The sequence below is a fragment of the Pelodiscus sinensis genome, chromosome 10 (assembly GCF_052426305.1).
Source record: "Pelodiscus sinensis isolate ZL-2025 chromosome 10, ASM5242630v1, whole genome shotgun sequence".
NCBI classification, from domain to species: domain Eukaryota; kingdom Metazoa; phylum Chordata; order Testudines; family Trionychidae; genus Pelodiscus; species Pelodiscus sinensis.
This window is the reverse complement of record NC_143061.1, coordinates 52,064,180-52,079,386: the sequence shown is the minus strand read 5'-3', so window position 1 is coordinate 52,079,386 and position 15,207 is coordinate 52,064,180. Positions and strand designations below refer to the sequence as shown.

The following is a 15,207-nucleotide window of genomic DNA, read 5'->3' as shown; positions in this document are numbered from 1 at the left end:
ATCCATCGTGACCCCTGCTAAGTTGTTACAATGGTTAATTACAGTATACTCACTCCAAAAATTTACAAGTTTATTTCCAGTCTAATTTATCTAGCTTCATCTTCCAGTCATAGGATTGTGTTTCATCTTTTCTTCAAGACCGAACAGCCCATATTAAATATTTCTTCCCCATGTAGGTATTATAGTCTGTCACCAAGTCACCCCTTAACCTTTTCTTAAAAATAAATAGCTTGAGCTCCTGTGGTACATCTAGACTACATCCCTCATTAGACAAAGGGATGTAAATCAGACACTTTGAAATTGCAAATGAAGCTGGGATTTGAATTTCTCATGCTTCATTTACATAGTTGCATCATGGTGCTCTTTCGAAAAACGAGGTTTACAGGATCTTTCAAAAAAGGCTTCTATTTTCGCAAGAACCACGTCTAGACTCTTGTTTTACTTTTGAAATAGTGTTTTTTGGGAAAAATGCTGGGACATGAATATGCAAATGAAGCACGGGAAATTCAAATCCCGGCTTCATTTGCCATTTCAAAGTGTCTAATTTACATCTCTCTGTCAAAAGAGGGATGTAGTCTAGATGCGCCCCTTGAGTCTATCCCTAGAAATCATGTCTTCTAATCATTTAATCAATCTCATGACACTTATCTGAACACTGCCTAGAATTTTTCAAAACCATTCTTTGAATTGTGAGCACCATATCTGGACACCATATTCCAGCATCAGTTGCATCAATGCCAAACCACAGGTAAAATCTCCTATCCAACTTGTGATTCCTGTTTATCCCTCCAAGGACTGCATTGGTTCTACTGACCACAGCGTCACACAGGAAGTCATAGAAAGTGGGGTGCAAGAAAACCCAGAGCAGAGACTCTGCTCAACTGCTACACTCAGGCCTACAGATTGGCAATCTTCCAAGATCCTTCAGTCATGGAGCACTTAAGTCAGTAAGATGCTTGGCTTTGGTGTTGAAGTCTGGCAGGGATTCAATAAGCATGCTATTAGAAAGGGTTATGCTTCTAGCCAGTGGCAGAGTTACACAATGGATAATGACCCAAATTGAATCCTGTATCAGCTTCTACTACAAACACCCCAAAACATAGGAGTAAGTTCCCTATGAACAGCTGAGCTGTTGCTGGTCCTGGGCCCTAAAACGTCCTACTCCTAGTCCATATGATCAATACTGCACTCATAGACGCTGGGAGTAGGACAGACTTGCAACCAGATAGTACAGGTCAATGGGAAAGCAGCCAGTCACATCAACAATCCAACTGATATCTCTGTGTTAGACTTTACTCATCATTCTTGTGGACTGAGTAGACTGCAATAATCAGATAGGAGAAATCAACAGACAGCGCCCAGCATCTTAAATTTTTAAGAACGTAACTTTTGCACCTGGTTCAGAGAGTTATTTTGCCAATACTTCTAAGAAGAGAGAGAAACACACATCCAAACCCCTGATCTCCCCCCCTTTTTTGGGGGGCTAGAAGAGTAAAAGCAAATTGATATCTGTAAGTTTCCCCCTTTTTTCAAAATCAAATATAGAACAGCCTCCTCCCTACCACATGGAATTGATTGAAAATTTCACAGCAGGCTGGGTGAAAATCATCATGAAATTATTAATAAGAGTTCATGATTCTAAGGAGCAGTAAGAGGTTAAAAAGTCCAATAAAGATAATGGATTTTAAATAAACTGACTTCAGCAAACTCAGGGTATTGATAGGTAAAATCTTAGGGGAAGCATTTTTAAGGAGAAAAAAGGCCAAGAGATTTTTCAAAGACTCATTATTAAGAGCACAAGAGAAAACTGTACCACTGCATAGGAAAGACAGGATGTGTGACAAGATACCATCCTGGCTTAACTAGGAGATTTTCCATGATCTGAAACTCAGAAAAGAGTCCTACAAAAAGTAGGAATTAGGTCAAATTGCAAAGGATGAATATAAACAAACAACACAAGTAGACAGGGACAAAATTAAAAAGACCAAGGCACAAAAACAAGATTAAACTAGCTAGACACGAAAGGGTAACAAGAAAACATTGCACAAATAAATTAGAAGCAAGGGGAAGACCAAGGACAGAGTAAGTCCATCTACTATGTATCTGAGAGAGCTTGTCTGTCTGTCCAAGACAGTATGAGCTAGGCCCACCAAATGCGGTATACAGCTTCCTGTTATAAATTAAAGCAAGGTAAGAGTTTGGTTGTGCCAGGAAAATGGGATGTGCTTGTAATGGAATTGCTTTTCATAAACCACACAGAAAAGGGAATCACCAGGCAGCTGAAAGGTACTGGTTGGAAGGGCATCCTCCCCTCAATGTCTGGGGATTGCCCCAGCTCCAAGCCTCTCACCCTCAAAGTGTCCTTTAGGAAGGGCAGAGAGGAGGCCGATGCCCCAGAGTGACCTAGACAGATTAGAGGATTGGGCCAAAAGAAATCTCATGAGGTTCAACAAGGAGAAGTGCAGAGTCCTGTACTTGGGACGGGAGAATCCCAAGCATTGTTACAGGCTGGAGACCGACTGGAGTACCCATCCACATACTCATAGTTGTTTGGCTTGCAAAGTTAATGAGGGCAAGAGGGATCAGTGAGGAAGAGAGCTTTGACACTGATTAATCCCAAGCACTCATTAACAGAGGAGACTCTGGCTCAGAAGGTATTATCAGATCATTAGTGTAGCTAAACTTGAGACATCAATGACTGGGCTGAGAAGGAACATATGGAGGATGGCTTGGGTGCTGCTGCAGCTCCTACTGAGCACTTGCTATGGGATTTCCTTAGTACCTAGGTAGGTGAGCAGTCTTTTGTACTGTTGATTTTCCTGTTATCTGTACTGAGTATTGTTCAGGGATGGGCTTGGTCTTTTCAACCTGAGGCAGAGTTAAGTAAGGTTAACTGGCTGTGACTGGTGTCTGATGATGAGCACAGTTGATTTCCTAGGGGAATGGGAAGTCTGCATACTTCTTTCCAACTGAGCAATTTGTATGAATTCTGTGAGAGGCAAAACCAGTTTCTTTTTTTAAGAACCCAATTTTGAACAGGAAAACTATGCAAAATAGGGAAATTCCTCTCTAACTTCATTATGGCTGATGGGAATCACCTTGGGAAATCCTTATCATCCTTAGAATTCTGATGCAATATTTGAGGACTCTAACACCTATTTCAATAGCTTCAGGGGGTAGCCGAGTTAGTCTGTTACAGAAAAAAACAACAAATGGTCTGGTAGCACTTTATAGATTAACAAAATATGTAGATGTTATCATGAGCTTTCGTGGGCACAGCACACTTCTTCAGATGACCGGAGTTATGAGTAGGGGATATGAAAACTCCCCCCCCGCCCCGCTTTTCCCTTCTCTTGTTTATTTTGAGTTTTCACATCCCCTACTCATAACTCCGGTCATCTAAAGAAGTGGGCTGTGCCCACGAAAGCTCATGATACCATCTACATGTTTTGTTAGTCTATAAAGTGCTACCAGACCATTTGTTGTTTTTGACCTATTTCAATTACAGTCTACAATGATGATACAGGAAAGGAATCGTACGTTGTGAAGTGGAAGAATATTGACATAATCAGCATTTATGAATCACAGAACATAAGAACGGCCATATTGGATTAGACACAAGGTCAATCTAGCCCAGTATCCTGCCTTCCAACAGTGACCAATGCCAGCTGCCCCACTAAGAGTGAACAGAGCAGGCAATCATCACATGATCCCTCTCCTGTCATCCATTTCCAGCTTCTGACAGAGGCTAGGGACACTATTTCTATCCATCATGGCTAACAGCCAGTGATGGACATATCCTCCATGAATTTATGTAGTTCTTTTTTGAACCCTGTTAAAGTCCTGGTCTTCACAACATCCTCTAGCAAGGAGTTCCACAGCTTGATTGAGCACTGTGTGAAGAAAAACTTCTGTTGGTTTGTTTTAAACCTGCTACATATTCATTTCATTTGGTGACCCCTAGCTCTTACGTTAGGGGAACAAGTAAGTAACTTCTCCTTATTCACTTTTTTCCATGAATCGTAATTTTATAGACCTCTATCATATCCCACCTTAGTCTCCTCTTTTCTCAGATGTAAAGTCCAAGACTTTTTAATCTCTCTTCATATGGGACCCATTCCAAACCCTTAATCAATTCTGTTGCCATTCTCTGAAACTTTTCCAACGCTAATATATCTTTTTTGAGATGAGGTGACCACATCTGTATGCAGTAGTCAAGATGTGGGATACATTGATTTAATATAGAGGCAATAAGATACTCTCAGTCTTATTCTCTATCCCTTTTTAATGATTCCTAACCTTGCTTGATTTTTGACTGTTGCTGCACATTGAGTGGATGTTTTCAGATAACTATCCATGACGACTACAAGATCTCTCTTGAATAGTTAGTTGTAGCTAAATTAGTCCCCATCATTTTGTATGTATAGTTGGGATTATTTTTTCCAATGTGCATTACCTGGCATTTATCTACATGAAAATTTTATTGCCCAATCATTTAATCTTAACTATCCTGAGCAGTTTAGTATCATCTGCAAATTTTGCCAACTCACTGTTTATCCCTTTTTCCAGATTGTTTATACACAGGCTGAATAGGATTGGTCCCAGTACAGACCCTTGGGTGACACCACTAGTTACCTCTCCCTCTTTCTGAAACAGACAGTTTATTCCTACTCTTTGTTTCCTGTCTTTGTCATATTGGTTGCACTGCTGCAAACAAATCTGACAATACTTTCCTAAGAAAAGCATTTAATAATTTTGTCTTTTTTTCCAATCAGAGAATAAGGAATTATTTTTCTATGAATATTTTAACAAATTTATAATCTGTCATTTTCAACAAAAGCATTCCAAAAAAATGAGATGTCTTGTCTAAACTGTAGAAAGATATTTTTCTAAAGATACAGTTTTACAACTACCTAACTTACTTCAGAATGAGATTAGATTTAGATATATCATTTCCACTACTTTTCTTAAAAATATTCAAATCAGTACATCATTAGGTGGTAAGAAAAGTCCCATAAAATTTTTTATCGGATGTCACAATCTGTCGTCATGATTCTACACTACAGCAATATAGTATCATCGACTATTAGGCCAGAAGGGACTACCACATCATCTAATCCGACCTCCTCTATCTTAGAGGCTACCAACATCAAACAGCCATGCACACATTAAACCCGACAGACAAAGTAATATAATATACCTATAATAGTAACATATAAACATTTCATAGTGGTGGAAAGGTTTGAGCCATTTATTCAATAAAACTCACTCTCTTGCCAGTCCCTCTGCCTACTGGTGGATGTGCTTCAGCAGCTTGTCGTATGGTACACACCATCAGCTCAATCAGAGCACTCTCTTGTCGGTCAGACATCGCTGAGGAGAAAGAAAAGGAAGGTAGATCTGATTAACTGTATTGGTGATTTTATGGAATGCATTCATAAATTGCAGTAAGCTAGTGAATAATCAACAAGAGTACCTGAGTGAGTTAGCAGCCTTAGTCCTATTTTCAAAGTAGTTAGGGCCTACAGAGCAGAGAGGCTCCTAATGAGATTTTAAAAAAGCACCTAGATGTTTTTCAGCCATTGAGTTAGGTACCTAAGGGCTTATGAAAATCTAATTAGGCACCTAAACATCTTTGAACATCTGGACTTAAAGTTAATGTTGAAAATGGGACTTAAGTTCTTCTGAAAATTCTATCATGAGGCTAAATGTTAGTTTAGGGTACAATCTATACAGTACTATTATATAAACTTTCCATAATAATCTATTTCACCACTATCTGAAATTATTGGTTTATCACTTTTTAAAGACAGAAGGGCCCATTATGATCACTTACTCTAACCTCTTTTAGAACATAAGCTAAGTCCTCAAGCTCATACGTCTGGTTCAACTTTAATCTTTTAGACAGGCTTTGATTAAAATACTTCAGGTGATGGAGAACCCACTACCTGAGGTTTGTTTCAGTAGTTAGTTTAATTCACTGTAAAATTCACACCATATTTCCAGTTAGAATTAATTTAGCTTCACCATCCACCCACTGAATCCTGATATGTTTGTCTGCAAGATTCGAAAGTCCTCTACAGACATCTCCCCATATAGGCACTTAAGAGACTGATGGTCAAGTTACTCCTCAACTATCTCTTTTACAAGCAAAATAGACTGAGATCCTTAAGTCTATTATCCTATGGAGGTTTTCCAGCCTTCAAATAACTTTTGTGGCCCTTTTCTAAATCCTCTCCAGTTTTTCAACATCCTTTTAAAAGTATGGATGTGAGAAATTATTAATCCCACATACAGGGACAAAATAATCTTCCTATACTCCTGCCTGACATTTCCGTGTCACTCTATTTGAGGATATTGTTTCTTACCTTGCAAGTATGGCCAGCATTCTTTGTTCCCAGCTACGTAAGGTCTTGCATTTGATTTTATTGAAATTAATGTTGTTTGATTGTGCCTAGCTTATGAAATTATCCAGATTACTCTGTAACTGTGACCTCTCTGTCTCATATTCATTTCCTGACCAATTTTTTTTGTTTGCAATGTTTAGCAAGAATCATTTATTATTTTCTTCCTGATTGTTGATGAAAATATTAAACAACATTGAAACAGTGACTAATCCTTGTGGGATCCCTTTAGAAACACACACATTCAATAAGGATTCACCCTTAACAATTGCATTTTATAATCTATCAGCCTCTGATCAATTTAATATGTACTACACTACATTTTTACAATGTTACTTTTTTAAATGAGCATGTTTTGAAGCCCTAATTAGCATGTCCTAACATCTTTACTAACAAAGTTTGCAATTTCCTCAAACAATGAGGTTATGAATTATTTTGCACATTTTACTAACTAAGGATAGAAATTTGAACAGATTTCTAAGAGTCCTTATGCTCCAGTGTATAAATTCTATGAATCTTGACACTTCAAAAACTAGTATTTCAGTCCACTCAAGCTCATCTCATCTGAAGAAGTGGGTTTTGTCCACGGAAGCTCATGCTATTATATATAGATACACATCTCTGTTAGCCTCTAAGGTGCCTGCCACAGGACAACTCTTTTTTTTAAAGTTACAGACTAACATGGCTAACCATCTCAGGATTTCTAGTGCCAGATTTACCACATATTTACTAATTATAACCTTACTCAGATATCCCACTTAGAAAACAAAACCTGCACATTTCCACCAAGTCATGTGGATATTTTGATGGGGACTACACAAAAATAAGCAATTTTACTTGATTTAGGATCGTCCCTTCACTTTCGAAAAGTAACCTCGACAAATCTGAAAGTTAATGATATTCTCTGTGACTCTTTTTTCCTCCATTTGCATTGGAAGAAAATTGTGTCTATTTTCTGGCAATTTCTTAAAACATTCTGCAGACCTCAGATCAGTATGGACAACAGTGATTATCTAGTCAGATCTCCTACATAACAAAAGCCCAAGACTTTGCTGCATCAAGCTAAGCCAACAACCATATCTGGAGCAGCATATCTTTAAAAAAAAAAATCTTACTTTTTAAGAGCATCTAACACATCCTTAAACACACAAAGGAACTGAGTATTTTGTATTGTGCGGGTAAGCCTAACCCAGGATGTAGTCAGCCACCTTGCTGGAAGAAAGATTTTTATTTTGCATTGAACTAAGACTCAAGTCATTAAAAAGCATTTTTCACTTTTATTTGCTGGTAACCATTTCTGACCTTCTCCCTTGCACTTCAACTCATTTAGAATTTTATTTCTTTTTTGCAGTAAACCTCTTACAATTAATCTAAACCAATCCAGGGCCGTGTTGGAATTGAAGCGACCATTAACTCCAATTAATGCAACAAAAGGCTGGTGTTTGTCTTTAATGGAACAACTTTTACTTCCTTAAAAGTTCCTGTAGAGGGGCTGGACATCTCAGGGCAGATGTTTCTGTGGAAATTTCAGAATGGAGTGTGTTAGGGTCACTTGGCTAGTAGTAACCAAAGCTGATGGAGACCATTGCATGGCTGTGGTGTAATAAGCAGGCTGCTGGAGTCAGAGATGCTGAACCAAGGCTGCTTAAAACACACATACTTAGGGCATGCTTGTATGCTGCCTGGAAGCATCCAGACAGGGAGCTACACTATCGGTGCATTCTAGGGCACTCAGGATTACAGGACAAATGATGACATGACCTCTCACTGGTCTGAGTTGCACCCCAAAATGTGATAGGCTGCCATTACAGGTATGCATTTGGTAAATATACATGGATCTGAGAACAAGCCACAAGAAAGTCCTGTGTGTATTGGTAATGCTGACGTGTCATTACAAATCTCAGAAACTTTCCATGGGGTAGGAAAATAGACATGATATATGTATGGTAAACATTTGGAAATAGACATCCTGAAGATGGAGGCCAGAAAACCATTTTTTAAAATCTAATATGAAGAGAATTGTAGCTAATGTTACCATACATAAACTCATATACTTGTTGAGATCTCGGACTTTAGAACAGGTCTCACCCCTTCCTTGGAGTTGCGTATCAAGAAATAATCTAAGTGGAATCCCTTTCCTCGATGAAGTAGCAAGATGATTATATCCCCTCCATTTGGGGACAGGCTAAGTAGCTGACAAGGAGATTCTCTCTTCAAAAGGAGAATCAAATTGCTTCTTGCCAAAGACTGCTAACAAAACTACCATGGCTAAATGCTTCTGAATTAACAAAGAGGTAAAGCAAGTATGATACTGTCTTATAAGTCAGTGGGGTTGATATCATAGAATCATAGAGCTGGAAAAGACCTCAGAAGGTCATCAAGTCCAGCCCCCTGCTCTAAGCAGGACCAATCCCAACTAAATCTACCCAGCCAGGGCTTTGTCAAGCCGAGACTTAAACACCTTTAGGGATGGACTCAAATACCTGTCGGTAACCCATTTAAGTTCTTCACCACTCTCCTAGTGAAATAGTTCTTCCTAATATCCAACCTGGACCTCTCCCACCACAACTTGAGACCACTCCTTATTCTGCCATCTGTCACTACTGAGAACAGTCTCTCTGCATCCTCTTTGGAAGCTCCCTTCATGAAGTTGAAGGCTGCTATCAAATCCCCCCTCACTCTTTGCTTCTGCAGACTAAACAGACCCAACTCCATCAGCCTCTCCTCATAGATCATGTGCTCCAGCCCCCCAATCATTTTGGTTGCCCTCCGCTAGACCCTCTCCAATGCGTCCACGTCCTTTTTGAAGTGGGAGGCCCAGAACTGGACACAATACTCCAGATGTGGCCTCCCAGAGCCAAATAAAAGGGAATAATGACATCTCTGGATCTGCTGGCAATGCTCCTCTCAATGCAACCTAATATGCCATTAGCCTTCTTGGTTACAAGGGCACACTGTTGACTCATATCCAGCTTCTCATCCACTGTAACCCCCAGGTCCTTTTCTGCAGAACTACTACTTAGCTGGTTGGTCCCTAGCCTGTAACGATGCTTGTAATTCTTTCGTCCAAAGTGAAGGACTCTGCACTTGTCCTTGTTGAACCTCATCAGATTTCTTGTGGCCCAATCCTCCAATTTGTCTAAGTCACTCTGGACCCTATCTCTGCCCTCAAGCGTATCTACCTCTCCCCCTAGTTTAGTGTCATCTGCAAACTTGCTGAGGGTGCAATCCATCCCCTCATCCAGGTCATTAATAAAGATGTTGAACAAAACCGGTCCTAGAACCGAACCTTGGGGCACTCCGCTAGAAACCGACCACCATCCTGAGATCAAGCCATTGATCACTACCTGCTGTGCCCGGCTTTCTAGCCAGCTTTCTATCCATCTTACCGTCCATTTATCCAATCCATATTCCCTTAACTTGCTGGTAAGAATATTGTGGGAGACTGTATCAAAAGCCTTGCTAAAGTCAAGGTATATCACATCCACTGACTTCCCCATGGCCACATAGCCAGTTACCTCATCACAGAAGCTAATCAGATTGGTCAGGCATGACTTGCCCTTTAGGAATAGTCAGCATGGATTCACAATCACTTTCCTCTCTTCCAAGTGCCTCAAAATAGATTCCTTGAGGATCCCGTCCATGATTTTTCCAGGAATCGAGGTAAAACTGACCGGCCTATAATTCCCTGGATCGTCCTTCTTCCCTTTTTTGAAGATAGGCACTACATTAGCCTTTTTCCAATCATCCGGGATCAATCCTGATCTCCATGACTTTTCAAAGATAATGGCCAAAGGCTCGTCAATGACATTTGCCAACTCCCTCAGTACCCTCGCATGCATTAAGTCCGGACCCATGGATTTGTGTATGTTTAGCTTTTCTAAATAGTTCCTAACCTGTTCTTTCCCCACCAAGGGCTGTCCATCTTCATCCCCTCTTGCGTCACTTAGCGCATTAGTCCATTAGTCGACCTTGTCCGTGAATACAGAGGCAAAGAAAGCATTGAGTACTTCAGCTTTCCCCAAATCATCTGTCACTAGGTTATCTCCTTCATCCAGTAGGGGCCCCACATCCTCTCTGATCACCTTCTTCTTGTTAACATGCCTGTAGAAACCTTTCTTGTTATCCTTCACATCCTTTGCCAGTCGCAATTCCAATTGCGCTTTCGCTTTCCTGATAACCCCCGGCATTCTTGAGCTATACATTTAAACCCCTCCCTGGTCATTTGTCCAAGTTTCCACTTTTTGCAAATTTCCTTTTTGTGCTTAAGTTCAGATATGGTTGATGCTGAGACTGGTGTCATTTTTAAACTTGATGGATAAGAGAAAGTTACTCACCTTGGCGCAGTAACAATGGTTCTTCGAGGTGTGTGTCCCTGTGGGTGCTCCACTATAGGGGTCAGGCTTGTCTTGGCACTGCAGATCAGCGTTTTGAACAGCACTAGTCAGCCAGACTCCACATGTGTGGTCGGCACCTCGCGGCACTCATGCCCTTTTGTATAGCCTGCCAATTCCAAGGTTGGCTTCATCCTCTTCTTCGAGTGATGTTCCCATGGGTTCTCCACTGTAGGTTACTGGGTAGCAGTACTCAAAAATACCCAGAGAGTGTGTTCTGGAGTCATGGTCTATTTGATGTTGAAAGTACTGCTGAGGCTAGTGAAGTGTTCACAGCCAACCGGTGCACAATTGTGTAGTGCTTCATGAAAGTGTCATGGGATGACCAATAAATGTCCCAAAGGGGAATCCCTCACAGGAAGGCTGTGAATGCAACTACAGCTTTTGTAGAATGAGACTTTGGCTAGGATGGGAGTGGTTTATTGCGTACAGAATAGCAAGTGGGAATGCACGAGACTAAGTTTCGCAACCCATTGGGATGATAGTGCTTCACCTTTGAATCAATCAGCGAGGGAAACTATCAAACATTTCGTTTTGCAGAAAGCCTGAGTCCTCTCAATGTAGAAGGAACGTTGACAGAGTGGAAGACTGCCTCTTGCAGTGAGGTGTGTGGCTTAGGGTAAAAGGAAGGGAGGACAATTAGTTGATGTGCAACTCAGACACTTTAGGGATAAAGGCTGGGTGGGCTCTTAATACCACACCATCTCTGTTAAAGGTGGTGTATGGTGGTACTGCCATGAGGGCTGCAAGTTCATCAACCCTGTGGGCAGATGTTATAGCAAGTGAGAAGACCACCTTTAGCATCATCATTTGGAGCAACGTAGTAGCCAAAGGTTCGAAGGATGTTTGAGTAAGTGTATCTAGCACTAAGTTCTGGCTCCAAGGTGGAGTGGGAGTCTATGAGGAGGGTTAAGGTTTGCCAACACCTAAAGGAACCGCTTGGTAAGTGGGTGGGCAAACACCGAAGTGCTGTCAATGGAGTGCCAGAAGGCAGCGATAGCCACACGATGCACCTTCAAGGACAAAATGGCTAGACCTGTCTGTTTCAGGTAAAGCACGTAGTCGAGGATCTGATTAAGAAGTGCAGCATACAGAGCGACCTGATTAGAAGAACACCATGAGGCAAACCTTCACCATTTAGAGAGGTAAGTAGCTCGGGTGATGTCCCTTCTACAGTGAATCAAGATTTCTTTGACCTATGCCAAGCAGAGATCTTTGGATGCGCAAACCAGCTAGGAACCAGGCGGTTAGGTGCAGGGTCTGAGGGTGTAGGTGGGAGTCTCGGTTCTGGGTCAGCAAGTCTTGTAGGTTGGGAAGGACATATGGCGGACATAGAGACATTTGGTGAAGAAAAGGAAACCAAGGCTGGTGGGACCAAGTGGGCACTATGAGGATCGCTCTGGCTCTGTCTGTGTTTATCTTTTCGAGGACTCTGGGTATAAGTACAATGGGGGGAAATCCATACAGGAGGGGGCCCCTCAGTTGAGAAGAAAGTCATCTCTGAAGGATCCGTAACCAATGCCCAGTCTGGAGCAAAAATATGGGCATTTTTGTAGGTGGCAAAGAGATCAGAGAGAAAACACAGTATGTGCAAATATGTTGGAGTATGTTGCCACGGAGTTTCCACTCATGATCCGATGCAAAATGTCTGCTCAGGGAGTCCACAGCAGCATTGTTGAAGCCAGGTAAATAAGAAGCTATTAAAATGATGTTGTTGCGAATGCACCAATTCCAGAGGCGAAGTGCCTCTGCACAAAGGGATCGAAACCTTGGTGATTTATATAGTACATTGTGGTGATACTGTCGGAAGTATTCTGACAGTGGCATCATGAATGAAGTTCTAAAAGTATTTGCAAGCATTGAAGTCTGCTCTGAGCTCCAGAAAATTTATGTGGAGAGCTGTCTCTCATGAGGACCATCGGCTTGGTAAAGACACGCCGTTCATGTGGGCTCCCAAGCCAATGAGGCAAGCGTCCATGGTAACGTGGGCTGAAGGTTGAGGGGACGCCTAATAGGACGTTGTGCGAATCTGTCCATCATTTGAGGGATCTGTGGATATCAACTGGAGGAGTCACTGTTGTGTGGACATGATGTTTTGTTGGAGCAAACACGGATGCTACCCAATGTTGAAGACAGCGGAAGTGTAGTTATGTGTGATAGACTACGTAAGTTTTGGCTGCCATATAGCCCATTAGTTGTAGGCACATAAGTATTTGAACAATAGGGCTGATGATTAATATGGCAACCTGGTCTTGAATGGTTTGGAATCTTTGGATGGGTAAGAAGGCCCATACTGTGGTGGAGTCTAGATAAGCGCCTATAAACTCCAATGTCAGAGAGCTTGAGCATATATTTCTGGTTGTTGATAATTAGACTGAGGGAATTGTATGTTTGTCTGGTTACTTCTATCATGTGTCATGCTGAAGAGCAGACTTTTATATGGCAGTTGTCGAGATAAGGAAAAATTATAATGCCCCATCAAAACAAGTGTGCTGCCACTATTGCAAGGGTTTTTGAAAATAGCCTGGGAGTGGAGGGAAAGGCCAAAAGGAAGCACCCAATACTGAAAATGTTCCCTGCCTACTGTGAAGTGAAGAAATCACCTGTGGGTGGGATGAATGGTGATGATGAAGTAGGCATCTTGAAGATTGAGGGCTGCAAACCAATCCCTGTTGTCTAAGACTGGTATGATGGATGCAAGAGTTACCATTTTGAACCGCTGTTTTCGGAGGTAACAATTGATTTTTCTAAGATTGAGTATGGGTCTCCACCTTCCTGGTTTTTTTTCTGCATGAGGAAATAGTGAGAATAGAGTCCTTTTCCCTTGAACTTGTCCGGTACCTTCTCTACAGCTCCGATGGACCTCTTGTTTTAGCAAGTTCTCCTGAGAAGGGCCCCTGAAGAGGGACAGGGTAGGTGGGGTGGTTGGAGGCAGAGAAAGGAAGGAGATGGTGTAAACAAATGACAATCTCCAGAACTCAACAGTCAGATGTAATGGTGGACCACTGGTGGTAAAACAGTCTCAAATAGTTGTGAAATATGGGTGAGGCATGATGGCTTGGATTGACAACAGGAATGGATATCTGGGCGATCTACAGCCACAGGGGACCATTGCCTAGAACATGACTGTTGGTGATGATAATAGCTGGAGTACTAAGGTGTACGGGTGCGATAACAGTAGTGGTAATGTGATCTCCTACGTGAGGAACATCTTTCAGAGTACGCACCCCTGTGCTCTTCCCAATATTCAGCATGTGGTGACAGCACGGGTAAATGAGGGAGTATTACAGACTCCCTAGATGAAGGTGGTGGGGAAAGAGAAAGGTGCCTTGCATGACGACGAGAATCTCTCTGCAGTGCACAGGGAACAGGGATAGAGATCTTCAATGTGGCGAGTATAGAGAAGCCTGCTGGCTGCCTGAAGGGTGTGTTGGATCGGTGACCTCGGTGCCGGTAGAGAAGGTGTGAATGCTGGGCAGAATGTAGAAGAAACGGAATTCAGGCTTGGGCTCCAATCTCTGTTCGTCTTTGCAGGGCCTTTTTTCAGTGCTGAGAAAGCATTGGTCCTCCCTGGTGCTGGGTTGAATTGTCACCTGGGCTCTGGAGCTGCAGGTGCTGGTGTGGCTGGCACCTGTGCCAGTGTCTTGGCAGATGGGGCTGCAAGTGCTGACGTCGATCTCGGTGCTGAGGTTCCCCTGGTTTTGGCAACGAAAGTGCTGTCTTTTTCGTTTTTGTGACTGGAATCGCCTTTGGATGCGAAGAGGCGGTGCCGGACATCCCTGGCTTATCCCGTGCTCACCCTGCTCAGTGAAACTGGTAGGAGAGAATGTACTGGGGAAGGCCTCGTCTTTTTTGCCAGAGCTGACCATGGAGAGAACGCTCTCCATTTTTACGTGGTAGCAGGGTCTGCAGGAGCCACAGACGCCAAGTCTGACCGCTGGAGTGCCTCGTCTAACAGAATCAACAGGAGGCGTATTTCCCTATCACGCTGTTAACTTCAAACAGTGGGAGCGTTTCTTAGGCACATGAGCCTCGCTCAAGCACTGGATACATGATGAATGACCGACTGAGGCCGGCATAGGCTTGTGATGTGTGTCGCACTTCTTAAAACAGGGAGAACCTGGCATCTTTGGTTTGATCTTAAGTCTCTTCTTTTTTTGAAGCCTGAACAAAGAAGTTTTTTTTCCAACATGCTACGAACTAAGAGCTAACACTATTAGCTACAAACTGACTAATATTAACTATAACTAATAACTCTTGTTGTTTTCCTGACTAGACAAAGTTGGAGAGAGAAGCTCGCTCTGTCCACGGCCCAAGTCAAATAGACCGTGACTCTGGAACCTGCCTTCCCGATATTCTTGAGTACTGCTACACAGTCACCTACAGTGGAGCACCTATAGGGACATAAC

The 15,207-nt window shown here is 42.1% G+C and overlaps 1 protein-coding gene across 2 annotated transcripts in view; it reads right to left on the bottom strand.

The window, feature by feature from the left end:
* The window catches only part of STAG1 (STAG1 cohesin complex component), a 296,109-nt gene that overhangs the window by 69,044 nt on the left and 211,858 nt on the right, over nt 1–15,207 (bottom strand). For both annotated transcript variants that reach the window (XM_089780890.1, XM_089780891.1), the window contains exon 17: nt 5,270–5,373. In XM_089780890.1, coding sequence (XP_089637016.1) covers nt 5,270–5,373 — 104 coding nt within the window. The remainder of the gene's footprint in view (nt 1–5,269; nt 5,374–15,207) is intronic.